Source organism: Pipistrellus hanaki (assembly GCF_964339955.1).
Source record: "Pipistrellus hanaki genome assembly, chromosome: 3".
NCBI lineage: Eukaryota > Metazoa > Chordata > Mammalia > Chiroptera > Vespertilionidae > Pipistrellus > Pipistrellus hanaki.
This window is the reverse complement of record NC_140505.1, coordinates 143,271,941-143,296,205: the sequence shown is the minus strand read 5'-3', so window position 1 is coordinate 143,296,205 and position 24,265 is coordinate 143,271,941. Positions and strand designations below refer to the sequence as shown.

Here is a 24,265-nt window from a genome sequence, read left to right as displayed (position 1 = left end):
ATTGCTGACAGGTAAAGTAATCGCTATGATACGAGTTCTTTTAAATTTTTATAAATTGCTTTATGGTCAATTTTCATAAATGTTCACATATATTTTTCATTATATATATATATATATATATATATATATATATATATATATATATATATATTTTGGGGGTGTGTGTGTGTGTGTGTGTGTACTAGTGTATATAAGTAATTTAGAGTGCCACTAGAGATTTAGGTCCTACAGAAAATTGAGTGGCTCTTCTCAGTTTGCCCAAGTATGATACATAGCTGGTACTACTTTAGATGCATAAGAGATAAGGTATCCATTGTATTATATGTGAAGAGTAAAAAGAAATAAACATGATAGCCCAGCTGGTGTTGCTCAGTGGTTGAGTGTTGACCTATGAACCGGGAAGTTATGGTTTGATTCCTAGTCAGGGCAAATGCCCAAGTTGCAGGCTCAATCCCCAGTACAGGGGCATGCAGTAGGCAGCCAATCAATGATTTTCTCTCATCATTGATGCTCTGTCTCTCTCCCCTCCCATCCTCTACAAAATCAATTTTAAAAAAAGAAATAAGCAGGATGAACTGCTAAAGATTTTTATAAATGACTAAGTTTATATCCACATACTCATACCCATCATCAATACAGCCTGTTTTCTAGATAGCAGTATATTCTGAATAGCTGTGATTTGATTTATTAATTTTTAGATGAAGCAAGGTGCTTTTTAAAGATCTTCATTGATATATAATTTACATGCCATACAATTTACCCATTTAAAGTATGCAATTCAGTGTTTTTTAGTAAGTTCACAGTGTTGTGCAACCATCATTACAATATAATTTTAGAACATTTTTATTACCCCCAAAAGAAACCCATTAAACAGTCACTTCCCATCCTCCCCCTCACTCCCCTTTCCCACAAGCAACCTCTAATCTATTTTATGTCTCTATGGATTTGCTTATTCTGGACATTTCATATAAATGCAGTCATACAAAATATGGTCTTTTGTGTCTGGCTCTTTTCACTTAGATAATGTTTTCATGATTCATCCATGTTGTAGCATGTTATTCCTTTTATTTCTGGATAATATTTCATTGTTTGGATATACCATATTTTCTTTATCCTTTTGGTTATAAGTAACATGCAAGTATAAGTTTTTGTGTGAGTGAATATTTTTATCCAAGAAAGTGTTCTTCAACATAGATATCACCCAGTCCAAAAAGGCATACAACCCACATCAGAACTGTTTCATTTGTAATTTGTTCTCAGGTTGATATATATTTAAATATATTTTTATTAATTTCAGAGATGCAGGGAAAGAAAGATAGAAACATCAATGATGAAAGAAAATCATTGATCACAACCCACATGGAGACTGAGCCTGCAACCCAGGCCTGTGCGCCAGCCAGAATCGAAACATGATCCCGATTCATAGGCTGACCCTCCACCACTGAGCCAACGCCTGCCAGGCTTATTCTGAGCTTACATGGTCGGTGCTAGGGGCACAATGATCGAGGGGGAGCTAACATTTATTGAGTGTCCACCCTGGACCGAGAACTTTGTTGGGAACTCTGCATACATCACCTCACTTAATCCTGTTAACAGTCCTGTGTGACAAGTGCAGGTTTCCTCACTTTACAGGTGGACAAACAAGGACCTAGGAACTTTAAATAACTTGTCCAAAGAGTCATAACTGAGCCGAAACCAGTTTGGCTCAGTGAATAGAGCGTTAGCCTGCAGACTGAAAGGTCCCGGGTTCGATTCCGGTCAAGGGCATGTACCTTGGTTGTGTGCAAGAGGCAGCTGGTCGATGATTCTCTCTCATCAATGTTTCTAACTCTCTATCCCTCTCTGTAAAAAATCAATAAAAAATATATTTTTAAAAAAAGAGTCATAGCTGATAAGTGACAAGCCAAGCTTACAATATAGATGCATCTGACTTCCAGCGCATCACACAGAAATGGAGGAGTAGTCAGAAAAGTTTAAACATTAAAAAAAAAAAAAAAAAATTTAATGGATAGTCTTTTTCTTTTACCAAATCAGGTCTTTCCAATGACTTACTTTTCTTTCTTTCCGATGGTATTACTTTTCTATATGAAGAGGCCATTGCTCTATGCCTATATATTCAGTAAAATCTTTTGGCTAAGTGAGGATCTTTTGTCCAACCACAGTCTTACATGAGTATAATCAGTAAAAGCAGAGTTGCTCTGGTTAAAGCTTAGAGAATTTCCTAGAATTACTAGTGGTTCTGGTACAGCAAGCTTTTAGTCTGAAGACAGAGGAAAAACATTTCTCACACAGCTTGCTTATTTCCAGACGGTAGTCCTCAAACAATTGGCAAATTAGTAATTGGAATTTGTATTCACATGTCTATTTTTAACTGATAGTCTATTTAGATAATATTTTGATGGGGGACTCTTAACATATCAAATGGTTGCTGTTTAACTTGAAGAATAAAAATAAACACAAGTACAATGTAGAAATATCATTTTGATTGTGCTAAAACCTTTCATGGAAAGAGCATGTATCAGAAGCATTAACACTAGCACAATGTTTTGATGAATCCAGTTCAAGGCTCATAATGTGTGTACTTAAGAGATCTTACATTAGTTTAAGAGTTACTTTGCAATATTCTGATTTCAAGTAAGTAAACCAGTACTTTGTAAGCATTCAGCCTAGATAAAAATCTCATTGACATAAGACTGGCTGTGAAAAAATGTTTATTAAGAGGTTTAGTAGTAAAAAGTTTATAAGGGTATATTTCACCTGTGTAACAGTTAAATTTGCTTTTAAAAGTTTTAATGCCGTGGTTTGTGGTTCTGGTAGAGACATCAGGTAGCAACAATTGCTGCTGCTGACTGGAAATCATCTCATTTACTGTGTATTTTTTGGATTATGGGTTTGAAACAGAGACCCCAATAACAAGTACTTAAACAAGACAGAAGGTTATTAACATGTCATTTTTATTTTTTATTTTTTTAAATATATTTTATTGATTTTCCACAGAGAGGAAGAGAGAGGGATAGAGAACTCGAAACATCAATGACAGAAACATTGATCAGCTGCCTTGAATAGCTGGGGATGTGCCCGCAACCAAGGTACATGCCCTTGACCGGAATCAAACCTGGGACCTTTCAGTCCTCAGGCCGACGCTCTATCCACTGAGCCAGACTGGTTTCGGCTAACATGTCATTTTTAATCAGCACCAGTGTGGCAACTCTGCTCATGCGGTGGTTGGGCTTTAGGTTTTTTTATCCTGTCCCCTCACTGTCCTTGGATCTGGCCATCACCCGTGGTCCGAGATGGCTGATCACCACAATCCCATGTCAACCATCAGGAAGGCGGAAAGGAAGGGACATGCTCTTTCCCTTTAAGAGCAGCACCTGGAAGTTGCACACATTCCATTGACCAGACCACAAGGGCCAGCACTTAGTTATTTGACCACACCTAGTTGTGGGGCTAGGAAATGTGGTCTTCTCCCTGAGTGGTGGTTTTGTCCAGCTAAAATTTTTATTATGGAAGACAAAGGAAGAGATGACGGGGGCACTTGTTTCTCCTTAAAGCCCTTGGCACACAAACTGCTTATGCTTGGCTTTTATAATGATGTTTCCTCATCTTTCATGTTCTATTAAAACATTATAATTACATTCTTTAAAAAGCCTTATTCTGAAAAAACAGCATTACAAAAACACTTATTTCAAATGGGAAAGGGACTAAGAAATAATATTTTAAATTGACAAAGTATTTTACATATATATATATATATTATTGATTTTTTTACAGAGAGGAAGAGAGAGGGATAGAGAGTTAGAAACATCGATGAGAGGGAAACATCGATCAGCTGCTTCCTGCACACACCCCCACTGGGGAGGTGCCTGCAACCAAAGTACATGCCCCCAACTGGAATCAAATCTGGGACCCCTCAGCCCACAGACCGACTCTATCCATTGAGCCAAACCGGTTTCGGCTATATATATTTTTTATTGATTTTTTTACAGAGAGGAAGGGAGAGGGAGAGAGAGCCAGAAACATCGATGGGAGAGAAACATCAACCAGCTGCCTCCTACATACCCCCTACTGGGGATGTGCCCACAACCAAGGCACATGCCCTTGACTGAAATCGAACCTGGGACCCTTGAATCCACAGGCCAATACTCCATCCACTGAGCCAACCAGCCAGGGCTTGACAAAGTATTTTAATCCAAGAATAATAAACTTAAAATTCTAAGTATATAGCTGTAATGCCTAAACATAATTGAACATATCCAACATTTGGTTATTTCTAGCTTTTTTTTCTGGAATAATGGCTTTTTCGTATTATCACTACTGTCATTAATATTCACATTTCTATATATAGTGACAGCATTCAGAGTTTATTTTTTCTGTAATTATATTTAGATACGTTGGGGAGGTGGTATTTTTTGGGGTGAATTTAGGGAAGAATGGTATACTTGGTTTTTCATTATTACTGAGAAGTAGCAGTAGTGTTTTTTCCCTTTTCATTCCTAACTTTGTGGCAGTACATGGAGTGAAGTACAGGAAATATCTGTTCAACTCTGAAGTATTATTCCTTGCATTGTTGTTTTTGCTATTTTAAGAAGGAATTTGCTGTTTTGTTTTGTGTGTGTGTGTGTTTCTTCAAGTGAAACTACAGGAAAGAAGTAGATCTTTTGGTAATGATATTAGAGATTTAAATATCTCTATGGGAACAATAGGCACACACCTTTCAGACAGAGCTAAACCATACTATGTCAGACAAACCAAAAGTTACAGCTCCTAACTGTAACAGTGGTGGCTAGGTATTTGTAAAATTAGAAGTCATTCATAAGAATCTTAAGCAGTTCATCGTATTTCTTTCTTTACTCTCCTTTTTATTTTTTTATTTTTTTTATCCTTACCTGAGGATATTTTTTCCATTGTTTTTTAGAGAGAGTAGAAGGGATAAAGGGAGGGAGGGAGAGAGAGAGAGAGTAATACTAATGTAAGAAAGATACATCTATTGGTTGCCTTCCACACATGGCAGGAATAAAACTTGCACCCTAGGTATGTGCCCTTGATAGGGAATCAAACCGAGACCCTTGGTGTGTGGGCCCACGCTCTAACCACTGAGCAACCGGCTCAGGCTCACTCTCCTTTTTTTACCTGCTAAGTATATCAGCTCTTGCACTGCTGACATGCCATCATCACCTTTCTATTAATTACAAATCTCATTTCTATTATTCTGTTTGTTTCCCCACCCTTGCTCAGGGAGCCTCTTTTCCTAAGAGTATTATTAACATTTAACGTTTATTCTTTTGCTGAGACTGCATTGAGGGGCGTGGGTGGTTTTTATTTAATCTTTAAAAATAGTGACCACCAATTATTTACTTTAAATCTGCCCCAGTAAAAGAGGAACCAGCCCAGCAGCTGATTCCTTTTATGAATACTTGACCTCGGTGGACCCTTGCGGGTTTAGGAACCCTTTTCCTCCCACCACTGCTGTTGCTTGTTTTATCCTCTGCCCATCCTGGTGATCCATACCTTCAGCCACTCTTTCACAGACCTCATTCCCTTCAACTTCCACCACCAGGTGCCCCGAAGCTGTTCTTTGCACCAGCAATAATCTCTTCTCTTATAGGCCCTGCCCCTCTCCCAGACCTTTAGGAGACAATGCCCCCAAACATTTTTAGTTTCTAGTGTTTCCTCTAAAACATAAACCCACCTTCAGTCTTCTCTATTCTTTATCCCTTTCTCGTGGATTTGGTTTTAATGGTTTTTTTCTTCCTCTTCAATAGGTTCAAAGTGATAAAAGAACAGGTAGGGAAAGTAGCAGAGAATTTATGTCCTCCTGATCGCCCTACCCCGATACCTCTCAGCTCTCCTCCTTTTGGAATCCTGTCATTTCTTCCTGACAGTGATGCGTTCTGCCATCCAAAGATGAATTCCCAGTGCATTTCCCTTAGAAACTTTATAAAGTTATAGAAATTAGGTTGATAGTAGTGCAAATAATTATTTAACAAGTATGTATTATTGCTTGCTTGATTGAATATTGATCAGTACTTAGTGCTTGCTAGCCTGGGTCCCTTTTCTATTGAACCCAGCTCTACAGGGACTGCTGGAGAAAATCACAGCGCTGAGAACTGGTGCCACTGGAATTGTTTTCCTGTCTTCTTGGACCTTCCGCAGTGCCTGCCTGACAGGCACACTCTACATTTCTTTAGTTAACTCCCTTTGCCATTAGAAGAGCAGATGTCATTTTTGAGTGTTTACTCTGTGCTAGGCAATGAGAACTTTGCATCTATTATCTCTTTAATTTTCATAACAGCATGTAAGTTCTATCATCATTGTTTCACAGGTGAGAACATTGAGGCTTAGAGAGGTTGACTTTTTTAGAAACATCTGGCAGGGCTGGGACTGCAGTCTGTGGCCCGTTCCTCTAGTGGCACTCGGTTTCTCTACTAAAATCCTGTCCTCTAACCCTCCAGTCCCCCAGCAAAGGGCTGTAGAGGCAGCTTTGAGTAGTAAAGGGCCTGGGCACTGGAGCCAGACCATCTGGTTTGAAGCTGGCTCTCCCACAAATGTGTCCTTGCAGGTCACTCACTCTTCCTGTGCTTCACTTTTTCACCTGGAAACTGGGACCAATGATAATATCTTGAAGATTATTTTGAAGATTAAATGAGTTAACACATGTGAATGCTTTAGATCAATGGTATCTGACATGAGATAAGAACTAACTGAGTGTTAAAGGGAAAAATAGACAAAAAACACCTTTACTCTGACTCCTACGCAGAAAGAAATTTAGAGGTCGTCGAACAACCCTGCCCCGGTGCTCCCTCAGCAACAGTCCACAGTTATCCATCCCCGTCTCCTTTCATAGAGACACAGTCCTGCAGTGCTTCCAACCCTGTGCACAACATGACAGACACCGAAAAAGATATTTGTTCAGTGCAATGGGGTAAGAAGGCTGTTTGGTACTTGTGGTAACTGCCTCAGGGTATCCAGCTCCTCTGAGCTCTGCCGGGCTGCCCCTAGGACTGAGGGTGAACCTTTCCACACCCATAAAGCACTCACAGAGCAAGGACACAAAGCTTCCCCGCAGAGGTTGGGAAGCCCTGAAACTATGCCCATGAGATAACCTATGCCCCCAGCTCTGGATCTTATTCCTTCTAATCCTTTCAGGAACTTCAGTCTTTATACCAGTTACCTTGTTCCTTTGCTATTCTTAATGTTACTCTCCTACTTAAAGCCCTCGAATGGCTTTCCCTTTATCCTATTTAATAAATAGGGAATATGCTAATTGACCCTCACATCATCACAAAGATGGTGGTGCCTACAACCTATAAGGAGAAAATATGCTAATTGATGCCCACACTCAAATATGGCAATGCCCACAGACAACAAGGAGGGAATATGCTAATTGACTGTCCCGCCCTCAAAGATGACAGCGCCCACAGCCACAAGATGGCGGCGCCCAGTCCTCTCAGCTCCCCAGCCACCCAGGGCCAGCCTGAGGCACAGGCAAGCCTCAAATGTTGGCTGCCCCTCTGCCCAGGGCCGCCCAAGGCTGAGGTAATCAGGGCTGGCTGAGGCTTGCATTGCCGGCAGTGACAGCAGCAGAGGTGTGATGGGGCATTGTCTTCCCCTGATCAGCCGGTCGCCTCTCACCCTGAGGGATCCCTCTGCCTTCAGTGCATGAATTTTCATGTACTGGGCTTTTAGTTTATAATAGAATCCCAAATCCTTCAAATGGTCTCCAGAGCCCTACAGGATTGGCCTCCCGCCACCTCCCCAGCCTCATCTCCATGCCACTTGCCACACTGCCTTTAGCTGCACTCCCACCCAGACTCTTCCCTCTCAAGGTCTTCTAAGGGGATCTGCTTAGCATGTCACTGCAGGCCCCTTGTCCCCAGCTTTTGTTTCCTTTTACATTTTCTTGGGACTCAGCTTAAATATCACTTCCTCAGAGCCTTCCCCAGCTGCCCAGACTAGGTCATGTCCTGGGTTTGAACTCTGCCTTACTCTGAGCAATGTGCCTGCTGAAATCTCTGTCAGAGCTCTCTCAGCCCCCCAGACAACTTCTGCTTGCCCTTATCAAACTTGTAATTAAGTCATTAATTATATCATTATTTTTAGATGTCTCCATGCTAGAAGAGTCTATATAATTAATGATGATGACTAAATCTCAGGATCATGTGATCTTCTGTGGTTTGTAGGTAGGAAGTTCTTAGTATATGCTGGTTGAGTCAGTGTTTCAACCTTTATATAGTAGCTATTTCTACATAACATAAATTTGTCATTCTTTAAGAAAAAGGGGGAAAAAGGAACTTACTCTCGTTGACCCTATAAGCCTCTGTCAGTATTGCCCCATGTCTTGTTCAGTTTATAATAAACATATTGAAATAAAAAATAATCTACCCTGAGTAGTTCAGTTGCTTGGAGAGGTCCCAAGGTTGAAGGTTTGATCCCTGGTCAGGGCATATACAAGAATCAACCAATGAATGCATAAATAAGTAGAACAGCAAATCCATCTCTCTCTCTCTCTCTCTCTCTCTCTCTCTCTCTCTCTATATATATATATATATATATATATATATATATATAATTTCTCTCTCTATATATATATATATAATTTCTCTATATTTCTCTCTCTCTCTCTCTCTCTCTCTATATATATATATAGAGAGAGAGAGAGAGAAATTATATATATAATTTCCCTCCCCCTCTTCCTCTCCTCCCCCTCCCTAAAAATCAATAAATAAAAATTAAAAAAAAACTTATTTTTAATTGGGGCACTGGTGATCTAGCTGTAAATTCAGCAGGTATTTTTTTTATCTTTATTTTGCATTTAATGACAGCGTACATTGTTAATCTCTTTTTCTCTTTTGCTCTCACTCCTCTCTCATTTCCCCCTGTTCCTTCCTGGTCTCCCACTGTGTTCCTGTATTATCTCTTTTTCCTCCGCCCAACCTTTAAATGTCAGTTTTTTTAGGATTCCTTTTCTGGCCTTCTCTTCTCAGACAGTATTCCTTCTAATGATATCATGCACACCCAAGCCTTCAGCTACCACCTCCTACACTGATGGTGAAAATCTATCTGTCCTAAAGCTTATCTTTCAATTGCCTACTAGATATCTTCCCTTGGTTTTGACTTGCCACACATAACAGTGCCAGGGCAAGTGGCATTCATTGAAAATAAACCCAGAGCAGCCATAGTGCTCACTTGATGCTCATTCCTACAGATGAGGAAACTGAGGCGCAGAAAAGTATAATGGTTTGCCTAAGACCAGAGGGTCTTGGAGGCAAAATGGAGAAAAACAGATCTCTCAACACCTAGAATCCAAGGCTATAAACTGTGCCAAACACATAAAGATAATCTGCTTTCTGTCTCATCAGAAAGGCCCTTTCCACTCTGACCTAACCAAACTGCTTATTTTGTAATCCACATTCTGTAGCTGACACAGGGCTCTCCCTCCTGTGTACTGCCCTGTGTGTCTTTGGTTTCCAGAGCAGTATGAATCAGCTAACAACAAAAATCTTCACCTGTTTACAAGTTTTCATGTTATTTCTGCACTTATAAGAGGACATACTTAGATTATTTATTTATGTTTATTGATTTGAGGGAGAGAAAGAGAAAGAAAAACATCGATTTGCTGCTCTCCCTATTCACGCATTCACTGGTTGATTCTTGCATGTGCCCTGACCAGGGATCAAAACCGCAACTCTGGCACATCCGGACGAAACTCAAACCCACTTAGCTGCCTGGCCAGGGCCCATACTTAGATTTTTAAACAGTTGTTAATTTTATCTACGCCACTGATAAAGAAGCCTGACACATTCACTGCCCAATTTTTTTTTTTTTTTTTTACAAACTATAAGAGAAAGTTTATTTAGAAAGTTACAGAGGTAGAAAAGTGAGCCCGTTGGGCAGGGAATCAGGAAACAAGTTACAGAAGCAGAAGGGCCCTTGGAGCTTAGGAGAAAGGGAGGAAATGGAAAAGTAACACATGGGGGGAAGAAGAGGGGACCAGGAAAGGCACAGGTATGCTCCCGAAAGGGAGAGGGCCCTTATGCTATTTTTAAAAAATTATTCTGATGGATGTCAGAATAAAGGCAGATTAATTAAATACACCCGCCTGTTCTTGCAAGAAACAGTTTTTTGGTTTTCTGAGGAAAATTAAAGATGAAAGTCAGGTAAAAGAAGGACCCATAAAAAATTATCTTTTTTTTTTCCCTGACTTTTTTTCCCCCCTGGACATTTTCAGTTTTAGCCCTAAATTAAAATCACAAACAACGTCCATAGTTAGATACAAGTAATCCTGCTTTGTGCATAATGGCACTGTTTTATATACATACATTTACATATATCCATTTTTAACTAAGATCTGCTCATTTCTAGTGTAGAAAGTTGTGCCTTGCTGAAACCAGTTTGGCTCAGTGGACAGAGCATTGGCCTGCGGACTGAAAGGTCCCAGGTTCGATTCCGGTCAAGGGCATGTACCTTGGTTGTGGGCACATCCCCAGTAGGGGGTGTGCAGGAGGCAGCTGATCAATGTTTCTCTCTCATCCCTGTTTCTCTCTAAAAAAAAATCAATGAAATTTTTTTAAGAAAGTTGTGCCTCCTTTTTTTATGTCACTTTTTCTTCTTTTAGACTGTTAGCATCCTAAGTCACTAACACAACTAATGTTGGCTCTTATTGCTGAGGGTCTAGCTCCATAATATGGCTTTAGAGGCACTTAATGCATTTTCTCCTCCTCTTCTTCTTCTTTTTTAAATATATATATATTATTGTTATAAGGAATTATTGTTATTAGGAGAACATGATAAAATTTAATAAAAAATGTTCTTTGTCATCTAGCCAGCATCTCCTGGATATGATCCAAATCCTCTGCCTTTTTCAGTTGTGATAAGATTGACCTCATTCACATTCACAGCTATATTTTGGCTCTTTTATCACTTATGTATGAATAGCCATAACCCTAATCTCATTCCCCATCTCTAGCCATAGCAATCATGCAGTACCTTCCTGGTCTAAGATTTACTTACAGAGAACAGGATAGGCGTATTCGATACTGCGGTAGATTTGAAGGTGATGACTCTAGAACTTCTTATTCTTAGTTTTATTTCTTTTCCTCACAATTACTTCTGAACAAAGAAGATAGGCCACATTCTCTGTTAGCTGGATATTTAGTAATGATGTATAATAATTTCTTGCTTACTTTTAAAACTGCCCTTGGACATAGTTGTGACTATGAGCCTAATATATATATTATTGATTTCAGAGAGGAAGGGAGAGAGATAGAAAATCAATGGTGAGAGGAAAACATTGATTGGCTGCCTTCTGCACACCCCCCACTGCGGATGGAGCCTGCAGCTCAGGCATGTATGTGCCCTCGACTAGAACCAGACTCGGAGCCCTTCAGTCCGCAGGCCAATGCTCTATCCACTGAGCAAAACTGGCTAGGGCCTCTTTTTTTTTTAAATGAGAACCTACCAACTCAGAATTTTGAAAATAACTCTTTTAAGGGTAAAGTCATTGTTAGGACTTAAGGGTGGGGCTGGTTGAATGGTGCTATGTGCCAGGGACTTCAAGGTGTGAGTTATTCCAGTTTTACCTATTATGAAACTAAGGCAGAGCTGTTCATCGCTTGTCAAGGAGCCAGTAAATGGCAGACTCAGGGTCCAAACCGAGGTCTGCCTAAGGATAGAACCTGTGCTTTTTTCCACCAACTGAACTGGGTCCCAGGGACTCCTCCCACTCTGTTTAAACACTCGGGTCATTTGTATAGCAAATCTCTTATTTGCAGACATAGTTTTTCTAATGGACAAGTGAACATACCTTTTGCATTAGATGGATTAATTTAGCCAGCTGCCTGATGATGTAGTCAGACTTAGAGTTCAGTTTCTCAGCGTGCTTCAAGTGTTTTACTCAGTTGCTTTTTATCTGTTTGAACTTGCTTGATGCCTTAGGTGAAATACCATCGGTAAGAAGTCATATATATATTTGACCTAGAAAACAGAACTGTGCAGCCAAAACTATTCTATGATTTGAGTTTTGGGAGAAAGCAATCTGGGCTTATTCTCAAGTTCTTGACGTGGAAAATGTCTCGTGGCTGTTTTAAATGAAGTGAGAGAACATCTACTGAGCATGGAGATTTGAATGTCCTAAAGTTAATTTCCTTGAAACTCTTTTGTAAGATTATTAGCAAGGTTGAGTTAAAAGAAGTGAAACTATAATTTTTATAAGCTGCCATTTGAAGACTCTTAGACTCACTGATTTTTTTTCCAAAAGAAAAATTAGATAAAATAAAAATTATCGTCATCTTTCAGCAGATTGAGTATTTTAATAGAGGTATATTTCTGGTAAAGTATAAGAGATCTTTTTATACTCTTTCAACATAAGATTTGTTCTACTTCTGTATAGAAAGAAGCTATAGTTTTAAAAACAATTAAGGTTTTTAGTTCTTTGGCATCCCGTTGGCCATTTTCAGTACAGAGAAGGTAAGAAAAATAGTTAAGAAAAGGATAAATGCCAAAGGTTTGAGGGGTTTGTTTTGTGTGACTATGAGCCTTGATTTTGTGTGCTCGTGAACCTTTATATGTCACCTCTGGAAGGAGGATGTTTGGAGGATGGGTGGCTGGTACATGTTATTCATTGAATGGAATTATTGTTATAAGGAGAACATGATAAAATTTAATAAAAAATGTTCTTTGTCATCTAGCCAGCATCTCCTGGATATGATCCAAATCCTCTGCCTTTTTCAGTTGTGATAAGATTGACCTCATTCACATTCACAGCTATATTTTTGGCTCTTATATCACTTATGTATGAATAGCCATAACCCTAATCTCATTCCCCATCTCTAGCCATAGCAATCATGCAGTACCTTCCTGGTCTAAGATTTACTTATAGAGAACAGGATAGGCGTATTCGATACTGTGGTAGATTTGAAGGTGATGACTCTAGAACTTCTTATTCTTAGTTTTATTTCTTTTCCTCACAATTACTTCTTAACAAAGAAGATAGGCCACATTCTCTGTTAGCTGGATATTTAGTAATGATGTATAATAACTTCTTGCTGACTTTTAAAACTGCCCTTAGACACAGTTGCCACAATTGGCTGTCTCACTGAAAAGATGATTAAAAGAGGAACTCCGGGTCCTGTTGGGGCGGGGGTGGGATTTTTAATGGCTTCTGGAAAGTTCTAAAAAAGAATTAAAAAGTAAGTCATCTCCATTTTGCAGTGAGTCATAAACATTGTTTATCCCACTGTGTTCATTTTATGAACAATAGGTTAGTTTTATACTTTCATTGCATCTGATTTGGGGGCCACCTACAAATCAACAATGAACAAAGAACAATCAGAGAAGGCCAGAGACCCCGATTCTAGTCTAGCAGGGTTCCCTTAAGCAAGACATTTACTACCTTTTCACATCTATTTCTTCTGTAAAGGTAATTTGGTTTATTGAAGAGGATTTTTAGGTAAATCAAATGGATATCAGAATATTTTGAAAAGTCAGAATGATGGTGTCATATAGAGACATTTAATGAAGAGGAAAAAGGCGTGTAAATTGATGATGTATTAGATAAATATCAGCCCTAAATTTCAAGTGTCTGAAGAGTCCAAGTTGAGGCACAAATGGTGGAGTCCTCCCGTTGCGCTGGGCCTGCTGGAGCCACAGTAGGGCTAATGTGCTGTTCGTTGGAGATGGAATTTACAGCATGCTTTTTTATCCTTCTCGCTCCAAGCCACTCACTATCTCCCACAGAAATTGTGTCTTCACCCTCAGCTTCTGTCTCTCATTTCAATCATCCACTAAGACTCAGCCTAAAAGCAACTTCTTTGAAGTCCTCTCAGGCTTTCTGAAGCCAGATTTGGAGTGCCTCTCTGGATAGGGTAGTGTTTAAGACGAGGGGCCCTGGAGCCAGATCTGCCTGGGTTCAAATCCTGATCACAGCCCTGAATAGGTCTGACTCTGGCAAGTAGCTTGAACTTCCTATGCTTCAGTAGCCTCCCCTATAAAATGGGAATTATGATGATATCACCTCATAGGGCTCCTGTGAGGCCCTAGAAGCAGAGACTGATACACAGGTAAATCCTTGATGAGTGTTCACTTATTCTTATTGAGCATTATCATTACCGTTTATTGCCATCATTTCTTTTGTACTCCTGTATGACTGTACTAATCTCCAGTATAACACTTGTAGCTTTTATTATAATTATTTGTTTAGACCGGGAACTTCTTGGAGACATAGATACTGTTTTATTCATCTTGGCTTAACACTGGATGTCATTCATTCATTCAGTACTCAAAACTACTTTTCATGGGATCCCAAAAGTCTTCCCACCAATTGCTACCTCTGACTAAACAGGTGTGACTGAGGCAGGGCGGCAATGGCACGTACCTTTTTGTTTCAATTGGAGCAGAAAGAGTTTATGGCTGGAGCTGTAATCCCTGCTCTCTGCCTGTCAGGTTTATGTAGACATAGAACCTGGTGGCCCTCCAGAATTCCCGAAACCCTGAGTTCATGTAGCCCTTAATTGTTCAGGGTGCTGCACAGGTCATCTGTGAAAATTATTTAGCATCACCCTCCTTCTCTCTGTCAGGTAAGAATCCTAAAGAAACCACCAAATGTAGCCCTACCTGCATAGAGCCAGTCAGCAGCAGAGTAAACCACTAAGAGATTGCTTCCTTAGGAATTTATGTGGTGTTTCTGATATCAGAGTGAAGGGCCACACCCAAACAAAAATGTCACCCGCTCTGTAAGTAAAGCTTTTCTTTCCCTTTCCAGACAGAAATCCTGGTGCTTGCTTCTGGGTTCCACCCTGCATTTGGTATGCACCTCTCTGTGGTCCTGTGGTCCTTGGTGTTACGGAGTGCTAGCAATGCCTGTTGGCCTTTCTCTCCTTTCTTTGCAACACAGTTGCCAGCCCCTACCCCCACTTGGCCAGTAGGGTAGGCTTCTAGAGGCTTTCAGTAAAAGCTTGTTGATATTGGTATTTCTGTGTCCAGATTCCCTACAAAGTCCTTTTAATCACACACACAAAAAAAACAACAACAAAAAAAAAACAACACCTTGCCGGGACCGGTTTGGCTCAATGGATAGAGCGTCGGCTTGGGAACTGAAGGGTCCCAGGTTCGATTCCGGTCAAGGGCATGTACCTTGGTTGCGGGCATATCCCCGGTAGGGGGTGTGCAAGAGGCAGCTGATCGATGACTCTCTCTCATCGATGTTTCTAACTCTCTCTCTCTCTCCCTTCCTCTCTATATAAAATCAATAAAATATATTTAAAAAAAAAAACAAAAAAACACCTTTGCAAGGTAAATATTATTGCTCCCCATTTTACAGACATGGTCTCTTGAAACAGAGACTTATCAAGAGGTCAAGTGAGCCGAAACCAGTTTGGCTCAGTGGATAGAGCATCAGCCTGTGGACTGAAAGGTCCCAGGTTCGATTCTGGTCAAGAGCATGTACCTTGGTTGCGGGCACATCCCCAGTAGGGAATGTGCAGGAAGCAGCTGAATGATGTTTCTCTCTCATCGATGTTTCTAACTCTATCCCTCTCTCTTCCTTTCTGTAAAAAATCAATAAAATATATTAAAAAAAAAAAAAAAAAAAAAAAAAAACAGCACCAAAGAAAGTCTTAAAAAAAAAAATAGGTCAAGTGAAACTTGTCTAGAATCAGCCACAAAGTTGTAAGGCTGTGCTCCAGAGGTGGTTCTATTGAGCTCAGGCTCCGAGGTTCTTAACAAACAGCATATGCCACCCCCTGGAGTGAACATGCACTCAATGGCTAACTGATTTGTAGGATTATTTCTCTTATCGCCATCGACCTTTCAGAGGCCTGGGTTGGCTGGCGGGCTCGGACACATCTCTCAGCTCCTTGGTCAGTCTGTTTGAAGGTGATTTGTGGGCTACTTGTGCCAGGCTGCTTTCCTTGTCCCACGTGGTGAGGAGAGAAGTTGGGAACATATTTACTTTCTTTTCTGCTCTGCACGTGTATCTTTCCATATGTCTGGTAGTGTCTGTTTAAGATTGTGGTAGTGCAGAAGCAACTACACAGTCTTCAGTTGTCTCTTGGTTGTCTGGGTCAGTATCTATTTATCAGGCTCGGTGCCTCCATGCGTGCCAGGCGCTACAGACCCCTGGAAGTGGCTACTCTAGTAAGTGTACGTGTGGGTGGAGAAATGTTACCCTAGTGGGAGGGGAAGGCTAATCCTTCCTTTATTTGTTTAGCTCTCAAAAAACTTGAACAACAGGTTTAACTCCAGTTGGTGCTATTTTAATGCGGATTTTTATACTGATATAGTTATGGTACTCCTTTTAGTTTTATATGCCAGATGGCAAAAAAAAAAAAAAAAAAAAAAAAATTGTTCTGAGTGAGAATGTGTGTGGTTGACTTAGTGTCCATGAGCTCCTGAGGTTCCGTGCTCTCCCTTGAGGCTGCATCACTGAAACAGCATCCCCCTTCCCTTCTCCACACTCCTCATTCCACACTACCCGGCACACTCCAGGCATGATACGTTAGTGCAGAGTTTCCACACCTGCCCGATTTTTAAGACTCATTAGAAGGCATTTGTTGGAAATACAGGTATCTGGGCCTGAATCTAGAATCAGAGTCAGAATCAGAATCAGGTGGAGCCTGGGAATTTGTATTTTAAGAAGTGATTCTTAAAATTTGGGCAAGTTTAGAAAACATTGTTTTAGTGGTGAGAATGAGGAGTACCGACTTTCCGGCTGAGCGTTGACCTATGAACCAGGAGGTCACAGTTTGATTTCTGGCCAGGGCACATTCCCTGGTTGTGGGCTCAGTCCCCAGTGTGTGGCATGCAGGAGGCAGCCGATCAATGATTCTCTTATCACTGATATTTTTCTCTCTCCCTCTCCCTTCCTCTCTGAAATCAATCTATACACTGAGTCACCAGATTATTACGATCTCTGAACACATAATAATCTGGCCACTCAGTCTATATACTACATAATAAAAGGCTAATATACAAATTGTTCCCTCTATCAGCAGTTCGACCAGCAGGCAGGCCGGCCATCTGCCCATGTCCAGACTGGCCAGACCCTACCCATGCATGAATTCATGCACTGAGCCTCTAATATATATACATATACTATATATATATGTGTGTGTGTGTGTGTGTGTGTATACACACACACACACACACACACACACACACTGAGTGACCAGATTATTATGTGTTCAGGGATCATAATAATCTGGCCACTCTGTGTGTGTGTGTGTATGGCTAAGTATCCATCCATCCGACTGGTAGCAATGATGTGCACTGACCACCAAGGGGCAGACACTCAACACTGGAGCTGCTATTGATGCGCACTGGCCACTTAAAAATAAATGGCCCCACCACCATCCTGCAGCGACACCCCACCAAATCACAGCCAATGCTACCAAGACATCATGGTGTAAAAGGCAGTCCACAGTCCAGCCCAGCCCAGAAATGGTGGCTGTGGGCTCCAGGTGATGATGTCATATAGCAACCAATACCTGGCTTCCTCTCCCTAGTGACTAGCCTCCTTGCAGTTTCTTCAGCCCAGAAACCCAACTTGCTTTATAGCCAGGTGCAAACATTTTACAATTTAACAAATGTTTGTGAAACTTTTTCCTGTGCCTCATCTCATTTGATCCTCACAGCAGTCCTGGAGAAGGTAGATAGGAGATTCAGTAGAATCATATATATTTTCTTCTCATTAGCAAGACATGAATAGCAATATTAAATATTCCTTCTAATTAATTTCCTTTCAATGTGCACGAATTTGTGCACCGGAACACTAGTAAAATCCTATATAATAAGAGAGGAATATGCTAATTATCCATTATGCTGTAATGTCACGACCAGCCTACCGTGGTGGAGAGCTACAGGAGGGGGCAGCAGCGAGCTATGAGCTGTTGAGAGCTACCAGCAGTGGTGGGCGGGTGGCCAGCTGAGGCAAATGGCAGCAAGGTACTCAGGCACAGATTCGTGCACAGGGTTATTAGTCCTCTCTAATAAAAGTCTAATGTGCTAAGTGTCTGGTCCTCTAATTCAGCGTTTTTCAATTGCTGTTCCGTGGCACACTAGTGTGCCGCGAGATGTTGCCTGGTGTGCCGTAGGTGCAGACAAGACAAGAATTTTATAATTTTTCACTATTTTGTTTACTTAATATTTCATAATAAAGTAATTATAAAATACTTTCTTTGTGTTTATTTTATTCCTATTCAAGAGAATTACTTTATATATAGTCAATATAGGCACAGAGTTAAATTTTTTAACATTTTCTAATGGTGGTGTGCCTCATGATTTTTTTCATGAAACAAGTGTGCCTTTGCCCAAAAAAGGTTGAAAAACACTGCTCTAATTGTCCATTCAACCAATCAAAGTGTAATATGCTAATGATATGCTAAGGCTGCTCAACTGCTCACTATGATGTGCACTGACCACCAGGTGGCAGACACTCAGTAGGTTAGCTTGCTGCTGGGGTCCCACTAATTGGGGACTGGAGCGAGACAGACTGGACACACACAGGAGCCCTCCTGTGGTCCTTCCTTAGCTAGCCAACCTCCTGCGTCACTCCCTGGCCCTGATCATGTGCCAGTGGGATCCCTCAGCCTCGCTTGCACCCTCTTGCAATCTGGGACCCCTCAGAGGAGGTCGGAGAGCTGGTTTCGACCCAATCCTCAGGCGAGGCCTAGGGACCCCACTGGTGCACAAATTCGTGCACCGGGCCTCTAGTGTATATAAAAGAGCACTGACTATAGATGGGCAGTGGCTGAAATGTGGAATAACAAATCAGTTATGTGCAATAACGGAGTTCCTTCTGCCTGGTCTTGTTCTCTGGCTAAAGGAACACCAATATCAGGTGGAGTTCCTTCAGCTTTTAGTGCCCAATGATTTATGTTCTGTTTCTTCAGGCAGGCCAAGTGTCACCTTTCTGGCCACTTTTGAGGTGTAGCTGTCAAGTTTTAGTATACTTTTCGTTCACTGAATTTCTCTTCTTGAGTCTTTCAGCTCCTTTCTTCCATTTCCAGTTTTCCACCCCAGTACATGTCTCTTTGATTTATTGTTCTCTGACTGCCTCCATTTTATTAATTCACTCAGTTTCTCATTCAACAAGTATCTATTGTGCCAGGCTGTGGGTAGGCTACAGAGATAAATAAGACACATCCCTGCCCTCAAGTGCACAGTCTAGTAGGGACATAGATGTGTCAATAAATGATTAAAATACCAGTGCTGGGAGGAGATAAAAAATGGTAGGGTAAGTGGATGCTGCACGGACATGCTCCTAGGAACAGTCTGGCATTACAGCTAAAATACATAAAATACCAGTGCTATGCTCAGTGTATATTAGAAGTGTCAGAGTTGTGGGACACCAGGAAGAAGTGACTATCAGGAGGTGGCAGGCATCACTGAAGAGGTGACTTTTGAGCAGGGTCTTGTGTTCAAAGAAAAGGGGAGGGCATTTTTAAGTTAATATATTGCTCATCATCATAGTCCTCACCTTCTTCCAGGTCTCCTTAATGTCTTTGCTCATTTATTAATTTAATGATGCTAATTAGTAGGGCCAAATTAGACTCTTTTTAAAAATATATATATTTTATTGATTTATTACAGAGAGGAAGGGAGAGGGTTAAAGAGTTAGAAACATCGATGAGAGAGAAACATCAATCAGCTGCCTCCTGCACACCTCTACAACCAAGGTCCATGTCTGCAACCAAGGTACATGCCCTTGACCAGAATCAAACTTCAGTCCGCAGGCCAACACTCTATCCACTGAGCCAAACCGGCTGTGGCCAAATTAGACTCTTGATTCGCTTTTCAAAACCTGAGATGGTTGGATTAATGTCCAAGATACCGCATCTAACAGTTTGTCCCATATCATTTATTGACAGTGAATGATTGAGACTCTAGAGAAGCGTTAAAGAAAGCATTTAAAAGCATTTCACTTTATCAGATGTGTTCAGAGCCAGCAGAAGAGGTCTTTGTTTCCTCCAAGGAGGGAGGGAAATTGTGAGAGAGGGAGGGAGAGAGGGAGAGAGGGGGAGGCAGGGAAGCTTCTGAGTGGGGAATGGGATAAAAGAATACTTCTTTGTTTCTTTTGCAATAAAAGACATGATTTCCTGTTTTTAAGAATGTTTCTTTGGTAGGCTTCCACGTATCTTGTTAGTTGTGTATATTGTTGGGAGGATTGTATCCATCGTGGTTCTAATATCAAGCCTTGGGCAAGGTATATAGTCTGTAAATATTTGTTGGATGACTAATGGAATAAATAAATGAATAATGGTGCTGTACCAACATAGTTCAGTGAGGTTCTTGTTTTATTTCCTGCATTATTCTTGGAAATTCCTCCCTTCAAAGTAGTAGGTCACAGCAGTAACAGCCAATTTAAAATATCTTAATGAACACATGGATGTAGTTTGCTAATTTGACAAGGTTTGGTGTTTGTTTGTTTTAAATGCATTGTGGTCCTGACCAGTGTGCCTCAGGGAATATTCTTAGATTGATTTTTATATACGTGGGTGAATGTTATCATTGTGTAAATTCCTAAAAGTGTAGTTGCTGAGTCAAAATTTTGATAGAAATTGCCAGATTGTGCCTATCAGTTTATTTTTTAACTATATTCTGATGATCCCAAAGCTATATCTCTTTCCTGAGTTCTTGATCCATCTATCCATCTGTTAACTGGACATCTCCTTTTGTGTGTCTCATAGGCTTTTTCTAAACTCAACTCTCATTTACTTCGATTCAGCAAATGTGGCACTTCTTGCTGTTATTTCTCTATCAAAGAATATCACCATCTGCCTGGTTGCTCAGGCCAGAAATTGTCTTATCCACCTATATCCAGCCAGTCATCAAATCCTATTCAGTCTTTCTCCCTTATGTCTCTTGTAATTCACTCAACTTTCATCCCTCTACCACTGTGTTTAATTTAAACTACTACCAAGTTGCCCAGGCCACTGTAGTGGCTTTGGGACAACTACTCTCTCTTGGGCCCATTCTCTTCAGAAAGTGAGCTTGCCACACTTGCCATCTTTGAGTGTTACTCCCCTGAGTGAGCCCATCAGTGAGTCCTGCCACCTGCCCACCGTTCAGGTACTGAGGCCAACAGGAGCTGACATTCATCACTCTTGATTTCAAACCTGGGTCCATCAAAATATGCACACACATACACCACCCCCCCCCCCCCACACACACACACACACACAAATTGACTGATGGGTAAGTGCTTCCTTGGACGGGGAGCTCAGTTGGTTAGAGTGTCATCCTCACATGCCCCACATCAGGGCACATTCAAGAGTCAACCAATGAATGCATAAGTAAGTGGAACAACAGATTGATGTTTCATTCTCCCCCATCTCTAAAATCAATGAAAAAATAGGTACATGTTGTAAATTTGAATATATAAATTACTTTTTATACTAAATTTTGACTTTTGCCCTAGCCGGTTTGGCTCAGTGGCTAGAGTGTTGGCCTGTGGACTGAAGGGTCCCAGGTTCAATTCTGGTCAAAGGCACATGCCTGGGTCACAGACTCGATCCCCAGTGGGGAGGTGTGCAGGAGACAGCCAGTCAATGATTCTTTCTCATCATTGATGTTTCTCTTTCTCCTCCCTTCTATATTTATTTATTTATTTATTTTACTTTCAAGTAAGGTTTTCTCTGAGTAAAAAAAAAAAACAATGCAGCATTATGTCACCTCACCACATATATTCATTTCCCCAGCTTTGAATTACTTATCCTCCCTTCAATGCCTTCTTGTTCTGTATTCCTTACTCCTTTTCACCCTGCGCTCTGCCCATCCCTTTGCTACCTTTTCTTTAGTACCCAGCGTATCTCTTGATACTTCAACCGCACATTTTCTCCTACTCATTTTATTATTAGTATATTTATTGTATATGTCCTTTTTGTGTGCTTCACCTATACTTTTAAAAACTTAACCTTGTGGCTGAAACCGGTTTGGCTCAATGGATAGAGCGTCGGCTTGGGGACTGAAGGGTCCCGGGTTCGATTCCGGTCAAGGGCATGTGCCTTGGTTACAGGCATATCTCCAGTGGGGGTGTGCAAGAGGCAGCTGATCGATGACTCTCTCTCATCGATGTTTCTAGCTCTCTGTCTCTCTCCCTTCCTCTCTGTACAAAATCAATAAAATATATTAAAAAAAAAAAAAACTTAACCTTGTGAAAAAGACATACATTTATGATGTCAGTAATACAAACAAGTGAACTGAAGGGAGAGGATGTGGGAGTTCCAGACCCAGGTTCTCACACAAGTACTAGGGTGTAGAAGGGCCTTTCAACAATCCCATCCCATTGCCTGAACCATGACTTCTCCCCTTAACCAGACTTTTGATTTTATGTGGATCTGTATAGCAATATAATTGAATACCTCCCAAAGCAATTGCATTCATTTGTTCAAACTGAAAACTGCAGCATTCCATTTTGGTTACATTAAATACCAAGGAAACAAGGGGTACCTAGGAGCTCAGGAACATCTGACATGGTACGCAGCATATTGCTATGCTAGATTAGTGTAAGGACAAGCCCTACCATTTCCCACAAGAAGCAGCTCCAAGCCTGTGGGAAATCACACATAGCAGAATCCCTGGCAAAGAGCTAACATTATTTTCCTACTCTCTGTGTGGTAATTCTGTAGTTCTCAGTAATCAATTTTATTTTTACAGTGAAAAGCACCATGTAAGAATAATGCATAACGTATTTCTGTTTCTTGCTATTTTAGGGGACATCACACAGAAGGGATATGAAAAGAAAAGGTCAAAACTTCTGTCTCCTTACATCCCACAGACACAAGGTAAGCAATGAGAAGTGGTTTAAACCTTTTCAGTATTTTTACACCAAAAAATGCTGTTTTACAGATCTGTCTTTAGTTGGTTCCTGTTTTTCCCTCCCTTCCTCACCAGAGGGGAGAAAAAAACGGAAGGAAAGAAAGGAGGAAATGAATCTTAACTGGGCATCTGCTGTGTGCTAGGCACTTTTAAAATACCCAAGGTCATCAAATCACTTACACAACGCTTGGGTGATAGTGTATCTGCATAGCTGATATGATTCAAAGGCAGAAAGTTCCAGATCATGGAAAAACTGCATCTTATTTATGCCCGGACACAGACTGTGATGGAGAGAGAGCAAGGGGAGCAAAAGTAAGAAGGAATGAGATTCACTATTGCAAGGTAGCTCAAGTACTGGAGTACCTGGGGATTTAGGGGTAAGAACCCTAAATTAACTTTTAAATTAACTTAAAGTCTGACTTATTTCTTCTGCAAAGAGACTGCCATGTTCTTTACTATTATTTTAAAAAGTCCTCACCTGAGGATGTTTTTTGTTTTTGTTTTTTGTCTTTATTTTTAGAGAGAGAGGAAGGAAGGGAGAGAGAGAGAAGACAGACATAGAGAGACATCAGTTGGTTGCCTCCTGGACACACCCCAATCAGGGGTAGAACTTGCAACCTAGATATGTGCCCTGACTGGGAATGGAGCCCGAACCCTTTTAGTACGTATTATATATGGGTTGATGGTCCAACTAACTGAGCTGTCGGGCTAGGGCCTGGCACATCTTTATATATCACAAAGTTCTGAGTCACCTTTGTGTTCAATTCCAGAGGGGTTGCTGTAACCTTTGCTTCCAGGCAAGGCTGTCTGTCTGTCTCTGAGTCGTCATATTTTTAAAGTTACTCAGATTTCGGGATTTCTTTCAATAGCTTATTGATGCTTTAATTATTTTTACTTTTTATTTATTTATTTATTTATTATTTTTTTTATTTTTACTTTTAAGGATTTTTTTTTTCTCTTTCTAATTTCCCTCTTGCAAGCCTATTCTTTATGGAGCTAATTGCTTTTAGTGTCTTGATTACAAATACTTTGAGAACTTCGTATACCCTACAGTTCTAATATTGAGCCTTATGCAGGGTATATAGTCTGTAAATATTTGTTGAATGAATAATGGAGAAAGTAAATGAATAATGGTGATATACCAATATGTTTTACTGAGGTCCTTGTTTTATTTCTTGCATTATTCTTGGAAATTTCTCTCTACAAAAACCACTGGTCATGCAGTGACAGCCAGTTTAAAATATCTTAATGAACAGATTATATAGAAATGAATTCAGCCGAAACTGGTTTGGCTCAGTGGATAGAGCGTCAAGCCTGCGGACTGAAAGATCCCAGGTTCGATTCCAGTCAAGGGCATGTACCTTGGTTGCGGGCACATCCCCAATAGAGGGTGTGCAAGAGGCAGCTGATAGATGATTCTCTCTCATCAATGTTTCTAACTCTCTATCCC

General features: G+C 40.6%; 1 protein-coding gene across 3 annotated transcripts in view; it reads left to right on the top strand.

Annotated features, from left to right (window-relative positions):
- The window catches only part of DIP2B (disco interacting protein 2 homolog B), a 212,302-nt gene that overhangs the window by 70,521 nt on the left and 117,516 nt on the right, over window positions 1–24,265 (top strand). For all 3 annotated transcript variants that reach the window (XM_084877351.1, XM_084877349.1, XM_084877350.1), the window contains exon 2: window positions 22,710–22,781. In XM_084877351.1, coding sequence (XP_084733477.1) covers window positions 22,710–22,781 — 72 coding nt within the window. The remainder of the gene's footprint in view (window positions 1–22,709; window positions 22,782–24,265) is intronic.